The sequence below is a fragment of the Zootoca vivipara genome, chromosome 6 (genome assembly GCF_965207765.1).
Source record: "Zootoca vivipara chromosome 6, rZooViv2.hap1.1, whole genome shotgun sequence".
Taxonomy (NCBI): domain Eukaryota; kingdom Metazoa; phylum Chordata; class Lepidosauria; order Squamata; family Lacertidae; genus Zootoca; species Zootoca vivipara.
This window is the reverse complement of record NC_142589.1, coordinates 9,447,579-9,465,509: the sequence shown is the minus strand read 5'-3', so window position 1 is coordinate 9,465,509 and position 17,931 is coordinate 9,447,579. Positions and strand designations below refer to the sequence as shown.

At 47.2% G+C, this 17,931-nt stretch overlaps 1 protein-coding gene across 2 annotated transcripts; it reads left to right on the top strand.

Annotated features, from left to right (window-relative positions):
- Window positions 1-1,327: 1,327 nt before the first annotated feature.
- MAD2L2 (mitotic arrest deficient 2 like 2) lies at window positions 1,328-14,285 on the top strand. 2 transcript variants are annotated; one of them, XM_060276263.2, is made up of 9 exons: window positions 1,328-1,432; window positions 2,599-2,684; window positions 5,702-5,820; window positions 6,521-6,592; window positions 6,811-6,911; window positions 8,651-8,745; window positions 10,295-10,368; window positions 11,630-11,722; window positions 13,746-14,285. In XM_060276263.2, exons 2-9 carry the CDS (start codon window positions 2,645-2,647, stop codon window positions 13,785-13,787), a joined length of 636 nt encoding a protein of 211 aa, XP_060132246.1. In that variant the 5' UTR covers window positions 1,328-1,432; window positions 2,599-2,644; the 3' UTR covers window positions 13,788-14,285. The 2 variants fall into 2 exon arrangements, with proteins under 2 accessions (XP_060132246.1, XP_034976850.1); XM_035120959.3 differs by having other exon boundaries at window positions 2,591-2,684.
- The last annotated feature ends 3,646 nt before the right edge of the window (window positions 14,286-17,931 follow it).

Here is a 17,931-nt window from a genome sequence, read left to right as displayed (position 1 = left end):
CGGGTTTTTTTTCCCCTTCGCTGTTCCGTGGTTTTTCAGCTTTGCTAAATCAATTCTAAAACCGATTACTTAGCATTAAATAAACAATAAAAAAAACTAAGTGAAGTGCAATATGCAGCAAAAGCAAAATATAAATTCTGTCCGCTTTTCCCTATTCAGCTTTATGACCCCGCCCCTTCTGTTATAACTAACAATACCCCCCCCCGCAAAACCAGAACATTTCTAAACTGCTCCACATTTAAAATAGATAGATTCATCAATAAACAGTGTACGATGTTCAGCCAGGAAAAAAAACAGAACAAAAAACCCCCTGCTATGTCATGACAACATTGATACCAGTTGTGTGCTTTAAATTCGCCGTTTATAATCGCCGTTTTGTGCAACTGAAATCTGTGGGTGACGCGCTGCTGTTAAAAGCAGAGGTGCGGGGGAAGGGAAGAAAATTTGGCAACCTTTCTGCGTTCAAAACTATTGAGTGCCAAATTGCTTAGCCATGGGCGTAGCCGGGTGGGCAGGGAGGGGCAGCTGCCCCCCTAAATAAATAAAAATACTTTAAAATACATAGACATAGCAAACTGAGGTTCTGCCTCCCCAAAAGCCTGCCCGCGTAACAAAAGGCATGACCCCCCCAAAAAAACAAATCCTAGCTACGCCGATGCTCTGGGAGCCGACCGTCAGAAATGGACATGACTTACTTAGGCCCGTTAACTTCCAAAGGTCTACTCTGAGTAGGACTTAAATTGGAGACCACCCAGGGTGTGTGGTATCTGGATGCAAACTAGGGCACCCTAAGAATCTCATTTCTAGTCGAACCGAAAGTTACTACTAGTTCTCAGGGCTAATTTAGGTCCGTTAATTTCAATGCGCCTACTCTGAGTGGGACTTAATTTGGATGCCACCCACCCACCCACCCAGAATCGTCTCTCTCCCCTTCCTCATCCCTAATATCCATGGGGTGTGCAAGCGAGTGAGCGAGACAGTGAGATTCATCTGCGAAATCCTTCGGCTCAGGTTGATTCTAAAGGCATAGGAGCAGGGCCGGCGGGAGAAGTTGGCAACCGTTAAGCCATGAGCAATTGAGAGGCGGCGGGGGACGACGAGAGTTCAATAAAATAAAATAAAATAAAATAAAATAAAATAAAATAAAATAAAATAAAATGGCCCGCTCTCGGAGAGGTGCACTAATGTCTCCGTCCTAACGTCACGGGAATGGGCGGCGCGCCCGGGTGCCGAGGCGTCCCGGCACTAAGACCTGCGAGGCGAAGGGAGGAGCGCGGCGAGGACGTCAGGCGGCCGCGTCGTTGGGTCTCCAGCTCCTCCTCCGGCTGCTCCGCCGTCACCAGCCTTCCCGGCGAGGCGGAGGCGCCGTTGTTCCCCGCCGCCGCGAGGTCGGGGTCGGGCGAGAGGGATCCGCGCTGCGCCCCGGAGAGAGGTACGGTGGAACCGGTGGAGAGGCGTTTTTTTGGGGGGGGGGGCGCGCCTTCGCGGCCCGATCCGGAAGCTCTTTCCTCTGGCGTAAACCCTAAAGGGTCTCCAGTGAGAGGCTGACTCCCGAGCAGATCGATGTCCGTTTGCCTTGCTTTTTGCAGGGGCTGAAGGTGCTTTTTTTTTTTTTTGCAACCTTTAATGGTGCAATTTGATGAGATCGCGCTCAGGCATGTTTACGCAGACAGAAGCCCCACTGGACTTACTCCCGTATACGCCCACCGGAATCAAGGGGTCTCGGTCCCAGGCATAATAAGATCCATAGGAACCAACTCCTAGGGGCCAAGGTCCTTTTGGCCCCTCTAAAATATTTTGGGGGCGTGCTATGGTCCATGGGGTCACGAAGAGTCGGACACGGCTAAACAACAACAAAATATTTGAGGGGGCTGGCTGGGGACCCCCCCCCCAAATTGATGGGCATTGTCATTCAAATCACGTCTGGTGATTGATTATGCAGGGCGGGGCTTACCTGAGCCCCCCCCCCCATATTTTATTCAAGTTGGCACCCCTGAAAGGCAATCCTATCTATGGAGGAGCAAAGCACGGGGCAGGGGGGCAGCGGGAAGGCAAAGCAGCTGGAGGGCACCAGTCTCAGTTGGTTACTTCTGAGTAGATCCGCATAGGATGATGATGATGATGATGATGATTTGAATTTATATACCTCCCTATACCTAGGGGTCTCAGGGGGGTTCACAAAATAAAATCAAGATATAAAATCACAAAATACATAATAAAAATAAAAACAACAACCCAATAGCCCCTCCCCCATTTACATTGCACTGTGAATCCCACTGTGTTCAGTGGAGCTTAGGCTGAGGTTAGCATGCCCAATGTTACAGCCTCTAAACTGGGTTCCTTTCAGGTTAACCTTAGGGGGTTCATCCAGTTTAAGTTATGCTCAGAGTAGACCCATTGAAATGAATGGACACCAGTCATACCTATCTACTGTGACTAGGACTAGCATTGAATGTGACCCCTCTCCTTTTCTAAAAGAAAGTTACTAGTCCTCAAGGCTAATTTAAGACTGGGTCTATTCTGAATAATACTTAGTTGAATGCATTCCGGAATCTTCTCCCTTCCCCTTCCCAAATCTCCATGCTATCAGTCTTTCAGGTACCGAGAGTCCCTATGTAATCATCTTTAAAAAGTTGCTGCCAAGATGACCACTTTAACCCGACAGGATCTCAACTTCGGACAAGGTACTGGCACGGTTTTTCCTCTAATTTTTTCAGAACTGAAACCTACTTTGACTTCCAGCCAAGGGCGTAGCCAGGATCAAAACTAGGGGGGGGCAAGCCATGATCATTCAGGGGCGGGGCCACAAAGTGGGAACGTGGGCGGGGCTACAGGGCCAGCTGGCCTGGCGACATCGTGGTGGCGGCAGCGGCGGCAGCGGCCACCTTGTGCTTCTGGGGCTGGCAACGGCGGCGGCTACCCTGCTTGGCTGGAGAGGACGGGAGGGTCGGGCAGGCAAGAGGGGGTGACAGGGTGGGCGAGGGCAAGGCACGGCCGCAGTCACGACGGCTCTGAGGCGTTGCTGCATATCAGCATAATATTTCAACCATGTTGTGGGTTCAAGCCCCACCTTAGGAAAAAATTCCTGCATTGCAGGGGGTTGGACTAGATGACCCTTGTGGTCCCTTCCGACTACAATTCTATGATTCTATTGATATATTGCCATAGCATATGCATCATTCTGCTTTCTTGAATTGTCCTACTCCTAGGCATAGCAGCCAACTCCTAGAGGCCTAGGTGCCTCCCCCCCCCCCAATTACTAGTAAATACCGTATGTGAAAGAGTCATCCCCCCCATGTTGATGGGCTTTCTATGTGGGGCTTATCTGCCCCCCCCCCATATTTTATTAAGAATGGAAGAGGGAGGGAAGGAAGGAAGAAATAGAGAGAGGGATAACTCATATTTGTGGGTGCCTCTGGGTGACGCTGTGATGCTGGAACTCTGCAGCAAGAGGACGGGAGGGTCGGGCAGGCGAGAGGGGGTGGCAGGGCGGGTGAGGGCGAGGGAAGGCACGGGTGCAGTCATGACAGCTCCGAGGCGTTGCTGCATATCAGCATAATATTTCAACCATGTTGTGGGTTCAAGCTCCACCTTGGGGGGAAAATCCTGCATTGCAGGGGGTTGGACTAGATGACCCTTGTGGTCCCTTCCGACTACAATTCTATGATTCCATTGATATATTACCATAGCATATGCATCATTCTGCTTTCTTGAATTGTCCTACTCCTAGGCATAGCAGCCAAATCCTAGAGGCCTAGGTGCCTCACCCCCCCCCCCCAATTACTGGTAAATACCGTATTTGAAAGAGTCACCCCCCCCATTTTGATGGGCTTTCTATGTGGGGCTTATCTGGCCCACCCCCCAGTATTTTATTAAGGATGGAAGAGGGAGGGAAGGAAGGAATAATAGAGAGAGGGATACCTCATATTTGTGGGTGCCTCTGGGTGATGCTGTGAAGCTGGAACTCTGCAGCAAGAGGATGGGAGGGTCGGGCAGGGGAGAGGGGGTGGCAGGGCAGGCGAGGGCGAGGCAAGACAGGGCCGCAGTCTCGATGGCCCCGAGGCGTTGCTGCATATCAGCATAATATTTCAACCATGTTGTGGGTTCAAGCCCCACATTGGGGGAAAATTCCTGCATTGCAGGGGGTTGGACTAGATGACCCTTGTGGTCCCTTCCGACTACAATTCCATGATTCTATTGATATATTACCATAGCATATGCATGATTCTGCTTTCTTGAATTGTCCTAGGCATAGCAGCCAACTCCTAGAGGCCTAGGTGCCTCCCCCCCCAAAAGAAATTACTGGTAAATACTGTATTTTAAAGAGTCCTCCCCCCCCCATGTTGATGGGCTTTCTATGTGGGGCTTATCTGCCCCCCCCCAGTATTTTATTGAGGATGGAAGAGGGAGGAAAGGAAGGAAGAAATAGAGAGAGGGATAACTCACATTTGTGGGTGCCTCTGGGTGACGCTGTGATTCTAGAACTCTGCAGCAAGAGGAAGATACCGGTACACCTGTACAGGAGCCTTGTAATCAGCTTTCTCTGCTTGATTTACAGCAGGCACGTCCAACAGGTAGATTGTGATCTACCAGTAGATCACTGGATGTCTGTGGTAGATCACTGCTAGATCACTGGCACCCCTAAAAAAAGCTCACCCAAATTTTTCCTCCTCCCTAAAAAAAGCTGAACTATGACCTGAAGCCCTAAACAAAAATGGGCCTCCCTCCCTCCTAAAAGAAGCTCAACAAGTTTGACCTAAACCCCCCAAAACAGGGCTTCCCTTCCTTAAAAAAACTCAACAGCTTTGACCTGAACCCCCCAAAAGGGGGTAGATCATTCCCAGTTTTTAACTCTGTGAGTAGATCAGAGTCTCTTGGGAGGTGGCCACCCCTGATTTACAGTATACAGATGCAGGAGGAGGGGCAGACTGGAACACCAATGCTTTTTATAAACATCACTGTGTCTATCAAAGCTACAGCCCCCCCCCCCTTCTTATTCACTTCCTTTTAGCCTTGCAGGGCCACCTTAGTCAAATTGAATCCTCTGCACCCTCATTAAATCGCCAATAGAACTGTTAATGCGATCCCTGAATGCCCATTAACAACTCCCACTGAATAACAATAGGGTGAATAGGGTGGACCTTGCCTGAAGGGATATTCTGCTCCATTGTCTTAACTGCTTAAGTACTGGTAGCCACTTTGCTTTATTTATTTGATGTGTTTTTGTTACAGCTGTGTTCCCGCCCCCAGCAAGTGGAGAGCTGCTCTTGCTAAAGCAAAGCCCTTTCCACTTCAGTTTTTGGAGGGGCAAAGTATTGGTTATGGTCTGTAAAATACAATAATTTTTTGCTTCTAGGGGGGGCAGCTGCCCCCTCCTGCCCCCCTGTCTACACCCATGCTTCCAGCTCTATTAAAAATCAAGGGGAGGGGAACCCATTTATCAGGCCTGTGCCACAGACCTGCATCCATCTCCCAGTGACCAACCTTCACAAGTATTTTCGGCACTGCCTTCCAATTGTACCAAAACTGTTTTTAAACAGATACTACCCACTTTTAAATAGATACTACCCACATTTTTTATTTAGTAATTATATTTTGTCCGTCCGAGGACAGTATAGAACCACAAAAATACATATGTAATATAATAACAAACAAAACAATAACCTTCCACCTTTGTTACATTCATCCCCTTCCCTTCCAGTTGTAGCTGATGTCCTTTCTGAGTTCCTGGAAGTAGCCATTCACCTCATCCTTTATGTCCGAGAAGTCTACCCCACCGGGATCTTTCAGAAAAGGAAAAAATACAATGTGCCTGTCCAGGTGAGTGATGTGACTGTCTTTCGGGTGGACCATGCAAACATGTCTTTTTAGGTTGGCCAGTTGCTTGTGTGGGTGTGAAGTTGCAAAATGCCCATCATATCATTTTACCATCACCTGATCCACAATTGTTATTAAACCCCCCATGTTAAACAGGTTGTTAAATGCTTTGCTGAAATCATAAAAAAAATTTTTTTATACTTTTCAGGTTTATACATTTATACATTTCATTAATTTTAGAATCATTTTAACATTTCAAAACTTGACTACCTTCCCCCTCTTTCTGCGGTTCCTTAAAGTTATTTTCTAATAATCTGCAAATCCACATTAATTTAATTTGCTCATTTATTTATCTACTTTTAAGATATACTCTTATGAAACTGCAGGTTATTATAGTAATCCTGCCAATGTTTTTATCTGTGTGCAATTTATCTGTAAAAATATTCAATAAACCATTTCTGTTCCTTTATAAAAAGTTTGTTATCTTGATTTCTTACTCTTCCGGTAAGTTTCACCATTTCTGCATATTCCATAAGTTTTTGTATCCATTCTTCCTAATTCTTTGCTGAAGTTAAATTATGTCAACCGCATCCCCCCAATCTTCTAATTTGTAACATTTCTTTTAAAAATCAGTCTGGTGGGATTCCTCCCCTTGACAAATCCATACATATTTATATGCAACTTGAGATATTTGTTTGAACAGATGTCCTGCCACCCAGAGCTGAATCAATACATTCAAGACACCCTCCATTGCATCAAACCTCTGCTGGAGAAGGTAAGTTTTCGACGAACAGCACAAGATCAGGGAATAATTGGCACTTAGGGCTTCATTTTATTCAGCCCCAAGACATTTTGGCAGTGGTAGGTATAATAATATTGGACCAATGTAACTTGGTATGGGTGTACGCAGACTTTGGTGATATACAGAGCTCTTCCGCAAACAGACTCGAAGTAAGGAAAAAAAACAAGTTCTTGTGCTCTGTTGCTTTTCAGAATGACGTGGAAAAGGTGGTGGTGGTTATTCTGGACAAGGAGCACCACCCCGTGGAGAGATTTGTCTTCGAAATTACACAGCCCCCCCTGCTGTCTATCAGGTGAGGCCTTACTGCCCCCAAACTTTGCAGAGGCAGTGTGGTGTATTGGGTAGAGCTTTGGGGCTGGGTGGCGATTTGAACCTGGATCTCCCTGTTGCTGATCCAACTCTCTAACCACTGCAGCATGTTGTCTCTAATCACATGCCTGTATTGAACTAACCCAGGCATAGGCGCACTGCGGCCCTCCACATGTTTTGGGACTACAATTCCCATCATCCCTAGCTAACAGGACCAGTGGTCAGGGATGATGGGAGTTGTAGTCCCAAAACATCTGGAGGGCCGAGTTTGCCTATGCCTGCTCTAAACGGCCTCGGCCCAGTATACCTGAAGGAGCGTCTCCATTCCCATAGTTCTGCCCGGACACCGAGCTCCAGCTCCAAGGGCCTTCTGGCGGTTCCCTCCCTGCGAGAAGTGAGGTTACAGGGAACCAGGCAGAGGGCCTTCTCAGTGGTGGCACCCGCCCTGTGGAACACCCTCCCATCAGATGTCAAGGAAATAAACAACTATCTGACTTTTAGAAGACATCTGAAGGCAGCCCTGTTTAGGGAAGTTTTAAATGTTTGATGTTTTCTCTTGTTTTTAATATTCTGTTGGGAGCCGCCCAGAGTGGCTGGAGAAACCCAGCCAGATGGATGGGGTATGAATAAATCATTATCATCATCATTTTATTAATCTGCCTTTCAGAACACTGGTAACTCCCATTCCCACTGGTCAGGTTGGTGGAGGCTGATAGGGCTTTTGAATCAAGCGATGTTCTCCCCACTCCTGAACTAGACCGTCACTTGCCCTTACTGCCCCTGGCTGCCTCCATCGCATCTCTGCTTTCTCTTAATGTAGAGATGGGGCAGCTGTGGCCCTCCAGATATTGCTGAACTCCAACTCCCATCATCCCTGACCGTTGGCCATGTTGGCAGGAGCCGTAGGGAGCTGCAGTCTAGCAACACCCCTGACTTAAGAATCTCCACTGTAGAGCTGTTTTCAGAGTAGCGGCTTCCGCATCCATTTGGCAGCACCCCTGGAAACCTAAGGAGCTGTTACGCACATTTCACCTTCTCTCCCAAATAGGCAAAACATCTACATCTCCAAAAACCAAAACACAGAAAGAAACAAACAAACAAACAAACAAACAGGCAGTGCTCCTCTGGAAAAAATAAGGTAAAGGTAAAGGGACCCCTGACCATTAGGTCCAGTCGTGACCGACTCTGGGGTTGCGGTGCTCATCTCGCGTTACTGGCCGAGGGAGCCGGCGTACAGCTTCCGGGTCATGTGGCCAGCATGACAAAGCCGCTCCTGGCGAACCAGAGCAGCGCACGGAAACACCGTTTACCTTCCCACCGGAGCGTTACCTATTTATCTACTTGCACTTTGACGTGCTTTCGAACTGCTAGGTTGGCAGGAGGAGCAGGGACCGAGCAACGGGAGCTCACCCCGTCGCGGGGATTCGAACTGCCGACCTTCTGATCGGCAAGCCTGTCTTAAAAAGAATCTTCCCCTAAAGAGCCCCCCCTGAAAGGGGGTGGGGGCTGAATGGCAAGTGCCAAGGTTGTGCGTGTTTCTGATGGTTTTGAGATGCCCACAAGAGTTACTTTGGGGACCCCAGCTTTTTTCATATTCACATTCTCCTCCTTTACTCCTTACCTCTTCCCTGTGGTTTGGTTAATCAAAGTAACCTCGCCTCCCCCATAACTATATTTCCATCATGTGATTGAGGTCTGCCCCCCCACCTCTTCCTTCCCCAGCTCCGACTCCCTCCTGAACCATGTGGAACAGCTGCTGCGTGCCTTCATTCTGAAAATTAGTGTCTGTGATGCAGTTCTGGACAACAACCCTCCAGGTAGGCCAACAAACCATGCTTGTTTTTCAATTTTTGAGCCTGTTTTCCTCCCCCTCAAATGCAAGACACAAACCGTAGGTAGTTGTCTAGGATTTATATTCCACAATACAGTTCTTCTTACTTGCTTGTTACCTACCTACACTGCAAGCTGTCTCAACCATTGGCCGGGGCTGCTGTGATGTCACAGCCATTCAAAGCCAAACGGGATGGTGAATTTTTCTGCTACCTGAATATTTATTAGAACTAAGCTGTCTTTGTCTGAACATTCTGGTGTGTGCTACCCCAAACTAAACTTTCCTTTAAAAATAGAGAGAGAAAAGGAAAGGAAATGTCTGGTATCTCCCAGCAATCTTGTCCCGACCCAGAAATTATGCTAGAGTTTTGCTCTTTAAAGCCGTCAAACAAATCTCTTTTGCATCACACAAATAAGCATAACCTTTTTAATTCCTAGATTAGGGCTAGAACTTTATAGCTTCTTTCCTCCAGTGTGTGCTGAGATAGTTATTATTCCTAAACCCAATTCTAATTTCCTTTTTTTTTAAAAAAAAAAACCCAACCTGATAATATCTATCGCCTTTCTATACTATGATCTCCACTTTACTTGGGGATATACTTTCTACTTCTTCAACCATAATGCCAGGCCCTCAAATTGCTTAGAACTTGCCATTCTCTGATGGCTGCAAGGAGGGAGAGAGACAGAATACTTTGGAGATTGCCTAGCAATCGTGCACAATGCTCCCTTGCTAATTATGATTTAGTGCAGCAGGACAGAAGCTCTGTCTCCTGTGGTTCCTTTCTCCCCTCTCTCCCCAGCCTTTCACGCTCCCACCATAGAACTGGAAAAAGCAGCAATTTAGTATGGGCTGACATAGAACACTGAGCTGGCCGAGTTCCCCCCCCCCACAGTTCACAGGGTACACACAGCTTCCAGCATTGCTCTGTTGGCGTCCAAGGACTGTGGGGCCTGCTGTCGCCTTGGAGGATGGAGCAAGCTTGTGTCCTCCTCCGGAGGGTAGGACTCGAACCCATGGCTTCTAGTCACCAGGTTCTCACTAAACACCAGAAGTAACTTTCTGACTGTAAGAGCTGTTTGGCAGTGGAATGGAGTGGTGGTGGACTCTCCTTCTGTGGAGGTTTCGAAGCAGAGGTTGGATGGCCATCTGCCATGGATGCTTTAGTTGAGATGCCTGCATTGCAGGGGGTTGGACTAGATGACCGTTGGGGTCCCTTCCAATTCTACAATTCCTTGATTCCCCAACTTCTAAAGAGAAACCCCTGTCTCTCCTTCCCTTCCTTCTGGCTTCTAAAAATTCCACCCCATCTTCCTTCCTTCCTTCCTTCCTTCCTTCCTTCCTTCCTTCCTTCCTTCCTTCCTTCCCTCCTTCCCTCCTTCCCTCCTTCCCTCCTTCCCTCCTTCCCTCCTTCCCTCCTTCCCTCCTTCCCTCCTTCCCTCCTTCTCTCCCTTATGGATTCTAAAGAGACATTCCCATCTCTCCTCTCCGTTTTCTGAAGATTTCATCCCACCCACCCCATCTTCCATTTCTTGCAGGCTGTACTTTTACCGTCTTGGTTCACACCCGAGAAGCTGCCACTCGCAACATGGAGAAGATCCAAGTGATCAGGGTAGGAGGCGATAAGAAATTGCGAGTTCTGCAACAGGGTGCCGTGAATCACAAGAGCCTCTCTCCCTTTTGCCAGGAAGCTTCTTGGAATTCTTGAATGGCTCGGATCTGTGTGGCGAGTCTTCCCGTCATTTAAATACCCTGGGTGGCTTTCTGTTTTTATTTTTATTTTTACAATAAATCTTTATTGCGTTGTTTTTTAAAGTTACAAAACAAAAGAATAAATTAATTGTTTCATCCAAATATATACCAAAAGAAAAAGAAATGCGGAAAAGAAAAAAAACCTGAGTGGTTTCTTATTAATTCCGTCCTTTGGGGCAGCTTTCTGGATGTTGTTGGACTCCAGCTCCCATCACCACCGGCCAGCATGTCCAATGGTCAGGGAGGATGGGAATTGGAGGCCCATCCTCATTATCTGATTTTTAGAAGACACCTGAAGGCAGCCCTGTTTAGGGAAGTTTTCATGTTTATTTTTTATTTTTTGTCAAATATATATTTTCACAATAACGTTTAGGGAAGTTTTTAATGTCTGTTTGATTGCTTTATTATTATTATTATTATTATTAACATTAATTCTCTTGGGAGCCACCCAGAATGGTTGGTGAAACCCAGCCAGATGGGTGGTGTATAAATAATAAATTTATTATTATTTTTATTACTATTAAAGGTAAAGGTAAAGGGACCCCTGACCATTAGGTCCAGTTGTGATCGACTCTGGGGTTGTGCGCTCATCTCGCATTATTGGCCGAGGGAGCCGGCGTATAGCTTCAAGGTCATGTGGCCAGCATGACAAAGCCGTTTCTGGTGAACCAGAGCAGCACACGGAAACGCCGTTTACCTTCCCGCTGTAGCGATACCTATTTATCTACTTGCACTTTGATGTGCTTTCGAACTGCTAGGTTGGCAGGAGCTGGGACCAAGCAACGGGAGCTCACCCCGTCACAGGGATTCGAACCGCTGACCTTCTGATCAGCAAACCCTAGGCTCTGTGGTTTAACCACAGCGCCACCTGGGTCCCATTATTACTATTGCTCTCTAGTTATTAGCAATTACTATTGCTCTCTAGTTATTAGTTCTTCCCAAAGAATCCTGGGAGCTGTAGTTTGCAGTTCTCCGTGTTTCTGTGCTAATGAGGCCTTTTTTTTTGTTAACTGTTTTGAGGTTTTTCTTTACATCCTTGTGGTATATAAATTTAGTGAAGCGAAATAAAAATATGAAATAAACAAACAAATAAAGCAAATTATTTGCATCCCTAACCCAAGGATTTCCCCTGGATTCTCGCCGACGAACAAGATGTCCACATGCGTGACCCTCGACTGATCCCGCTGAAGACCATGACGTCGGACCTTCTAAAGGCAAGTTCAGCAGGGTTCTCCTTCTTAAAATGAAATTTTAAATGAAGAGCAATTCCTTTTCCCCCTCTGGAACTTCAGGTTCCTAGATCTGCCAACAAGACCCACCATCTTATCTCAGGGACACATACGTGTGTGTGTGTGTGTGTGTGTGTGTGTGTGTGTCTTACCTTCCAAGTCCCGGACTGCAGAATCCGGGACCGGCAGCCATGTGACACCGGAAGTTGCGTCAACATAACTTCCGGTGTCGTTTTGCCCTTCTATGGGCACCAAAAATGGCCACCGCCGGCTTCAAAAGTCGCTTCTACTCATGTCAGGAAGTGCGTCGACGCAACTTCCGGTATCGCTCTGCCCATCTATGGGCACCAAAAATGGCCGCCGCTGACACCGGAAGTCGCGGCTATGCACTTCCGGACATGCGTAGATGCGACTTTTGAAGCCGGCGGCGGCCGTTTTTGGTGCCCATAGAAGGGCAAATCAAAAAGAAAAAAAATGGCCGCTGGCAGGAGAAAATAACGGAGAAAAACAGGAGACAAAGTGATATGGGGGACCACCGGGAAAAGGTAAGTAAAAACGGGGGTTTCCCGGGGAAAACGAGGTACTTGGCAACTATTGTGTGTGTGTGCATGGACAACAAGCTTCTGAGACCATCTACACTCAGCAAACAGTTGCCCCGCCTTTTATAGCACATGTTTGCTTGGGATTGGCTCTCTGGCCTCAGCTGATCTCAAGACCTGGTAGGTAATGGTCGCAGCTGTTTCTAATACAGTGGTACCTCGACTTACGAATAACTCTACTTACAAATGTTTCTACTTACGTACAGAGCTCCACCTGCCATCTTGGATGCGGTTTAGATAGGATTTTTCGACTTACGAATATTTTCCCTCCCAATTCATTCCTATGGGATTCGACTTACAAATGTGTGTTCGGAACACATTAAATTCTTAAGTCCGAGGTACCACTGCATATTGGCTAGAACTCCCTGTAGTTCCCCCTTTTGGCCAGTAGGGGGCAGGGTAAGGGGCCACAGGACTCTGCATTATTACCCGTGATATGTGGGTGGAGCTTTGGCATTTGTGGCCACACCCATCTGCAAGGCGATTGGATGGGAGAACGGGCAGGGCTTGCCTGGACCAAAGCTCTGATATGATACATGCTGCTCACTTGTCAGCCAGCAGTGGGCGGGGCCAGAGCCAGAGGTGGGCAAAAGGTTATACAGTGGTCCCTCGACTTACGAACTTAATCCGTTCCGAATGCACATTCGTAGGTCGGAAATTTCGTAAGTCGAAAAGCGGATTCCCATAGGGGAAAAAATATTCGGAAAAATTCGTAAGTCAAGGAAACTGCATTATAAAATTCGTAAGTCGAGGAAACCACATTTAAAAGCGCCAACGGTTTCTGTTCGGATGTAGAAAAATTCGTAAGCGTGTGGCCATTTGTCCCGTTTTCGTAAGTTGAAAACATCGGATGTTGAGTAATTCATAAGTCGAGGGACCACTGTAATTTTAGTATTTTATACTAGACTGTCCAGGCAAGGAAGAGGCATGTGGTTTACTCTCCACGAATTTTCCAACTTTTAAATGTTTTTTTTAAAAAAACAACAACGAAATATTAAGATTCTCCCCTCCTTTCTCCTGCATGTTGTTTGCTCTAAGGTTGCGTAAATTTTGTCCCTTTTTAGTTGCTGAGTAGACCTTAGTTTAGTCAATATTAAATAAAATATATAAATATTAAAATACTAAAAATTTAATGAAAGTGCTTTAGAGAGAGTGAGTGTTTTTTATTACATTCCTATCTCATCTTCTCCTCCAAGGAGTTCAAGGTGGTGTTTATGGCTCTTCCCACCCTGTTTTACCTTCACAACAACCCTGTGAGGGGAGGCCTAGAGTCAGGGACTGGCCCAAGGACACATATGGCTAAGTGGACAGTCGAACCCTGGTCTCTTCCAGGCCCTCGTCCACAACCCTAACCACTACGCAACACTGCCTTCTGTTTAAAAGTTCTTCCTGTCCGCCTCCATTTACAGATGCAGCTCTACGTGGAAGAGAGAGCCCAAAAAGGCACCTGACTCCCAGCACTTCCGCACCGTTCCTTGGGACCTCAAATGCTCTCCAGGCGCAAGGCACCTCCAAGCTGTGGCTCGCTCTGCTGCTGTTAACACTGGTGCTAAAAACATGGCGGTCCTCGGCGACTTGGCACACTCTGCCAACCATTCTTCCACAAAATATGTGCGAGCAAGGTTGTTGTTTTTTTAAAGCGTTATTTCTCTTACGTAACGAGAGAATAGATCCCGGAGGAGCAAATTTTTACCTTCTCCGGCAGGTTTTGTGTTCCTGTGTGTGCACTCAGCAAGCTTCCGGTCCTGAGTGATGCCTGCCTTTCCAATTTATTGTGCAGAAAGGGGAGCTACGTTTTGAGCTTCAAGAGGGGGCTTGCGCGTGACTCTGTGTTGTCGTTTGTTTGGGAGCCCGTATGTGTGATTTTAAAGGTGTCCTGAGTGGACCTCTTGTGACTGCCCACTGTGAGATATATATTTTTCTGTTGATCAATAAATAGGAAGCACTTACGTTGTCGGCCAGCTTCTTGTGGGACTCCTGCAAGGAAACTTTAAGTGGGGTACCCAGAAACAACAACAGCTTGACCCCGGGGCTGGGGGGGGGAACTTTGCCCCTCTAGATGTTGCTGGACTCCCATCTCTCAACATCCCCTCCTGCGGCTGGGGACTCTTGGGTCTTGGAAGTCCTCCTTTTTGAGATGCTTTCGGTACCCTTAGATCTGGAAGGGAACAAGCAGTAGCTCGTTGGCCACCAAAGGGCAGCAAGAGGCATCCAAGAACATTTGTTGCGTATAGATAAGCCGACAATCACGGGGTTGGAAGGCACCTCTGAGGTCATGCAGTCGGACCCAGTCGTTCAGCATCTTTGCAGCTACAGCAGCCCTGGAGGTGGGCAGATTTGCCCCGCCGTGTACCCACAATGCCCTTCTTTTGAGACCGCGGCCGTTTGCAGGAACAGGCAAGCGAGTTCCTTCGATCCAGGTACTTCCATAAGGAAGGCAAAGGGGTTCCGGAAAAGGGACGTCATTGGCGTGGTTGTGTTTGACGCTGCTTTCCCGCATCGCAGGGGGTGGAACCAGATGACCTTTGGGTGGCCTTTCCAAGTCGACAATTCTGTGATTCTATGGAAGATAACCACCTAGCCTCTGCTTAAATACCGTCAGCAAAGTCTGCCGCTTCCCCTTTTTCCTCCCTCCCCTTTCCATATCAGAGATGTCATGATTTGCCACTATTATTATTTATTATTTATTGAATTTATCTGCAACCACAATCTCTTGCCACCCTCCCCTCACTTCCCTCCCCCCTTCAGCTTCAATTGCCCCCCATTCCTGCCCCACTTTTCTTAGGCCGCTTGTTTTATTCCCCACTGTTCATTTTGCCCTGCGCTGTGGGTTAAACCACAGAGTCTAGGACTTGCTGATCAGAAGGTCGGCGGTTCGAATCCCCGCAACGGGATGAGCTCCCGTTGCTCGGTCCCAGCTCCTGCCCACCTAGCAGTTCGAAAGCACATCAAAGTGCAAGTAGATAAATAGGGACCGCTCTGGCGGGAAGGTAAACGCCTTTCCGTGCGCTGCTCTGGTTCGCCAGAAGCAGCTTTGTCATGCTGGCCACATGACCCGGAAGCTGTCTGCGGACAAATGCTGGCTCCCTCGGCCTATAGAGCGAGATGAGCACCGCACCCCAGAGTCGGACACGACTGGATCTGATGGTCAGGGGCCCCTTTACCTTTACTCTTTTTTGCAGCGGTGGCTGAAGCCTTCCAGCCCTAGTAGGGAGCTCAACATTAGGGGGCAATGGCAGGCGGAAAGGACCATTCTAATTTTGTCTCCCCCCCTGCTGAGATTGAGTGGCGCAACACTGAGACTGAGGAGGAGGAAGATGGTCACGCGCTGCGGCAACCGTGTGGACTGTGACAACAGCCTTATGGTCATACTGTTATAAGAATTTTAAGGTCTTATACGGTGGTACCTCGAGTTAAGTACGTAATTCATTCTGGAGGTCCGTTCTTAACCTGAAACTGTTCTTAACCTGAAGCACCACTTTAGCTAATGGGGCCTCCCGCTGCCTCCGCGCCGCCAGAGCACAATTTCTGTTCTTATCCTGAAGCAAAGTTCTTAACCTGAAGCGTTATTTCTGGGTTAGCAGAGTTTGTAACCTGAAGCGTATGTAACCCGAGATATCACTGTATATATAAAATGAATGTTCATAACTGTACAAGGCAAACACATACATAAATATATAAACCACATGTCTGGAATCGGTACAGGAAAACAGTCCTAAAGCCATTTTGACTCTTTCAGCCAAATATTTCTCTTCAAGGAGGAAGGAAATGGAAGAAACCTCCCCATTGTCTCTTTCTTCACAAATCCTGTCTTAAGGGTGTGTCTGTGTATGAATAGGGTGAGCCTGTGACCTGGATTCAGGAATTGAGTAGTTATCATCAGAAAAGAGTGGCCAAAAGGCCCAGGTAATGCAATCAGTGATCCATTATCAGGCATCCTGGCAGACAGGAGAAAAACAATACAGATTTCTGCTGTAGACCGCCCCTTCTATGATGTATATATGATGTATTTGGGGGTGGGCTGTCTATATAAGGGCTTGCATGCCAATGTTCGGGGTGCCTCCTGCATGTGGTTGTGAGCAACAGTTAAAAAAGATCAGGCTTACTAGCCGCTTTGCTTCTCAATATTCTCTGGTTGGCCTGTTATTTTTTCCTACTGATAGAGAACCTACCAAAGGACAGGTCATGATCATTCGGCTAGAAACTAGCCCAAGGTGTACAAAATAGCAAATAGACCGGAACGTGCAGGAAATAAACAATGGTAGCAAATGAATAAAGGCGCCAGGGCACACTCCCGCCCAAAAGATTCCTCCTCCCTTCTCCATAAGGTAACCTTGGCCCAAAATCTTACAGGGAAATTCCCCACTTCTGATCTAGGTGGTTGTGTGGATAAAAGGAGGAGGGAGAGAATCATGGACGCCTCCGTGGAGAAAAAGCTTGATGGCTACAAATGTCATTCATTAAGGCTATGCCATCTCTCCAGGCTTTGAGAATAGGGAGGTCCCTCCTGCCTCCTGCATGTGGTTGTGAGCAACAGTTAAAAAAGATCAGGCTTACTAGCCGCTTTGCTTCTCAATATTCTCTGGTTGGCCTCTGTTATTTTCTCCTACTGATAGAGAACCTACCAAAGGACTCTATATGGGCTCTTGGGTACCCCATAATGGAAAAGGAGCAGTTTTTTTCTTAGAACACTGACTAAACATTAGGAATAACTTTATGGCAGTAAGAGCTGTTTTGACAGCGGAGCAGACTCCCTCAGGAGGTGGTGGACTCTCCTTCCTTGGAGGTTTTTAAACAGAGCTTGAATGCATTCAATCTGCATTGAGATTCCTGCATTGCTGGGGTTGGACTAGATGACCATTGGGTCCCTTCCAATTCTATGCTAGATGTAAAGTTAAGCCAGGGAGCAGGGTTTGTTTTCCTTTGCATGTTAGTTGGGAAGGATCGCAGGAGCCCTCAGAGGCGCAGTCAGGGCAAACTGCTACCTGAGGTTCCCCATGATGTTGAAACTGCACCTTTAGCAAGCGAGAGCTTTCACTCTGCTTTTTGCCTCAGAGTAGCGTTCACATATAAATGCAGCCATGCAGATCTATGGCACAACCACCTTTGAAATACTCAATCTCAATATACTTTATTCGACCGATAGTCAGAAACAAAAAACATTTCTCAATACAAAGATAAACATATAAAACTGAAGGCATCAGAGGGATACATAAAAATATAAAACTGAAGGCATCAGAGGGATACATAAATGGGGTATGACCGCGCTACTAAACCTCCTACAGATAACCCACATCAAGACATTCGATTATACGTTTCCGACACTTGAAATACTGTGTACCGTTCTGGTCGCCTCACCTCAAAAAGGATATTGGGAAAGGTCCAGAAAAGGGCCACCCAAATGATCAATGGGAAAAGGCGAGCGAGAGGTGACATGACAGTTTATAAAACTACGTGTGGTAGTGCGGAGAAAGCGGATGGAGGAAATGTTGTTCTCCTCTTGGAACACCGGACATTGCAGACATCTGCTGAAGCTGAACGCTGAAGATTCAGGACAGATGAAATCAAGGACTTTTAGAGTTCAACTGTGGAACT

Excerpts from the sequence above, each read along its gene's own strand:
- MAD2L2 (XM_060276263.2), top strand. The coding sequence starts at position 2,645 with ATGACCACTTTAACCCGACAGGATCTCAACTTCGGACAAG. Across the intron at positions 2,685-5,701 it reads GGATCTCAACTTCGGACAAG|TTGTAGCTGATGTCCTTTCT; the intron begins GTACTGGCACGG and ends CTTCCCTTCCAG. Across the intron at positions 5,821-6,520 it reads AATACAATGTGCCTGTCCAG|ATGTCCTGCCACCCAGAGCT; the intron begins GTGAGTGATGTG and ends TTGTTTGAACAG.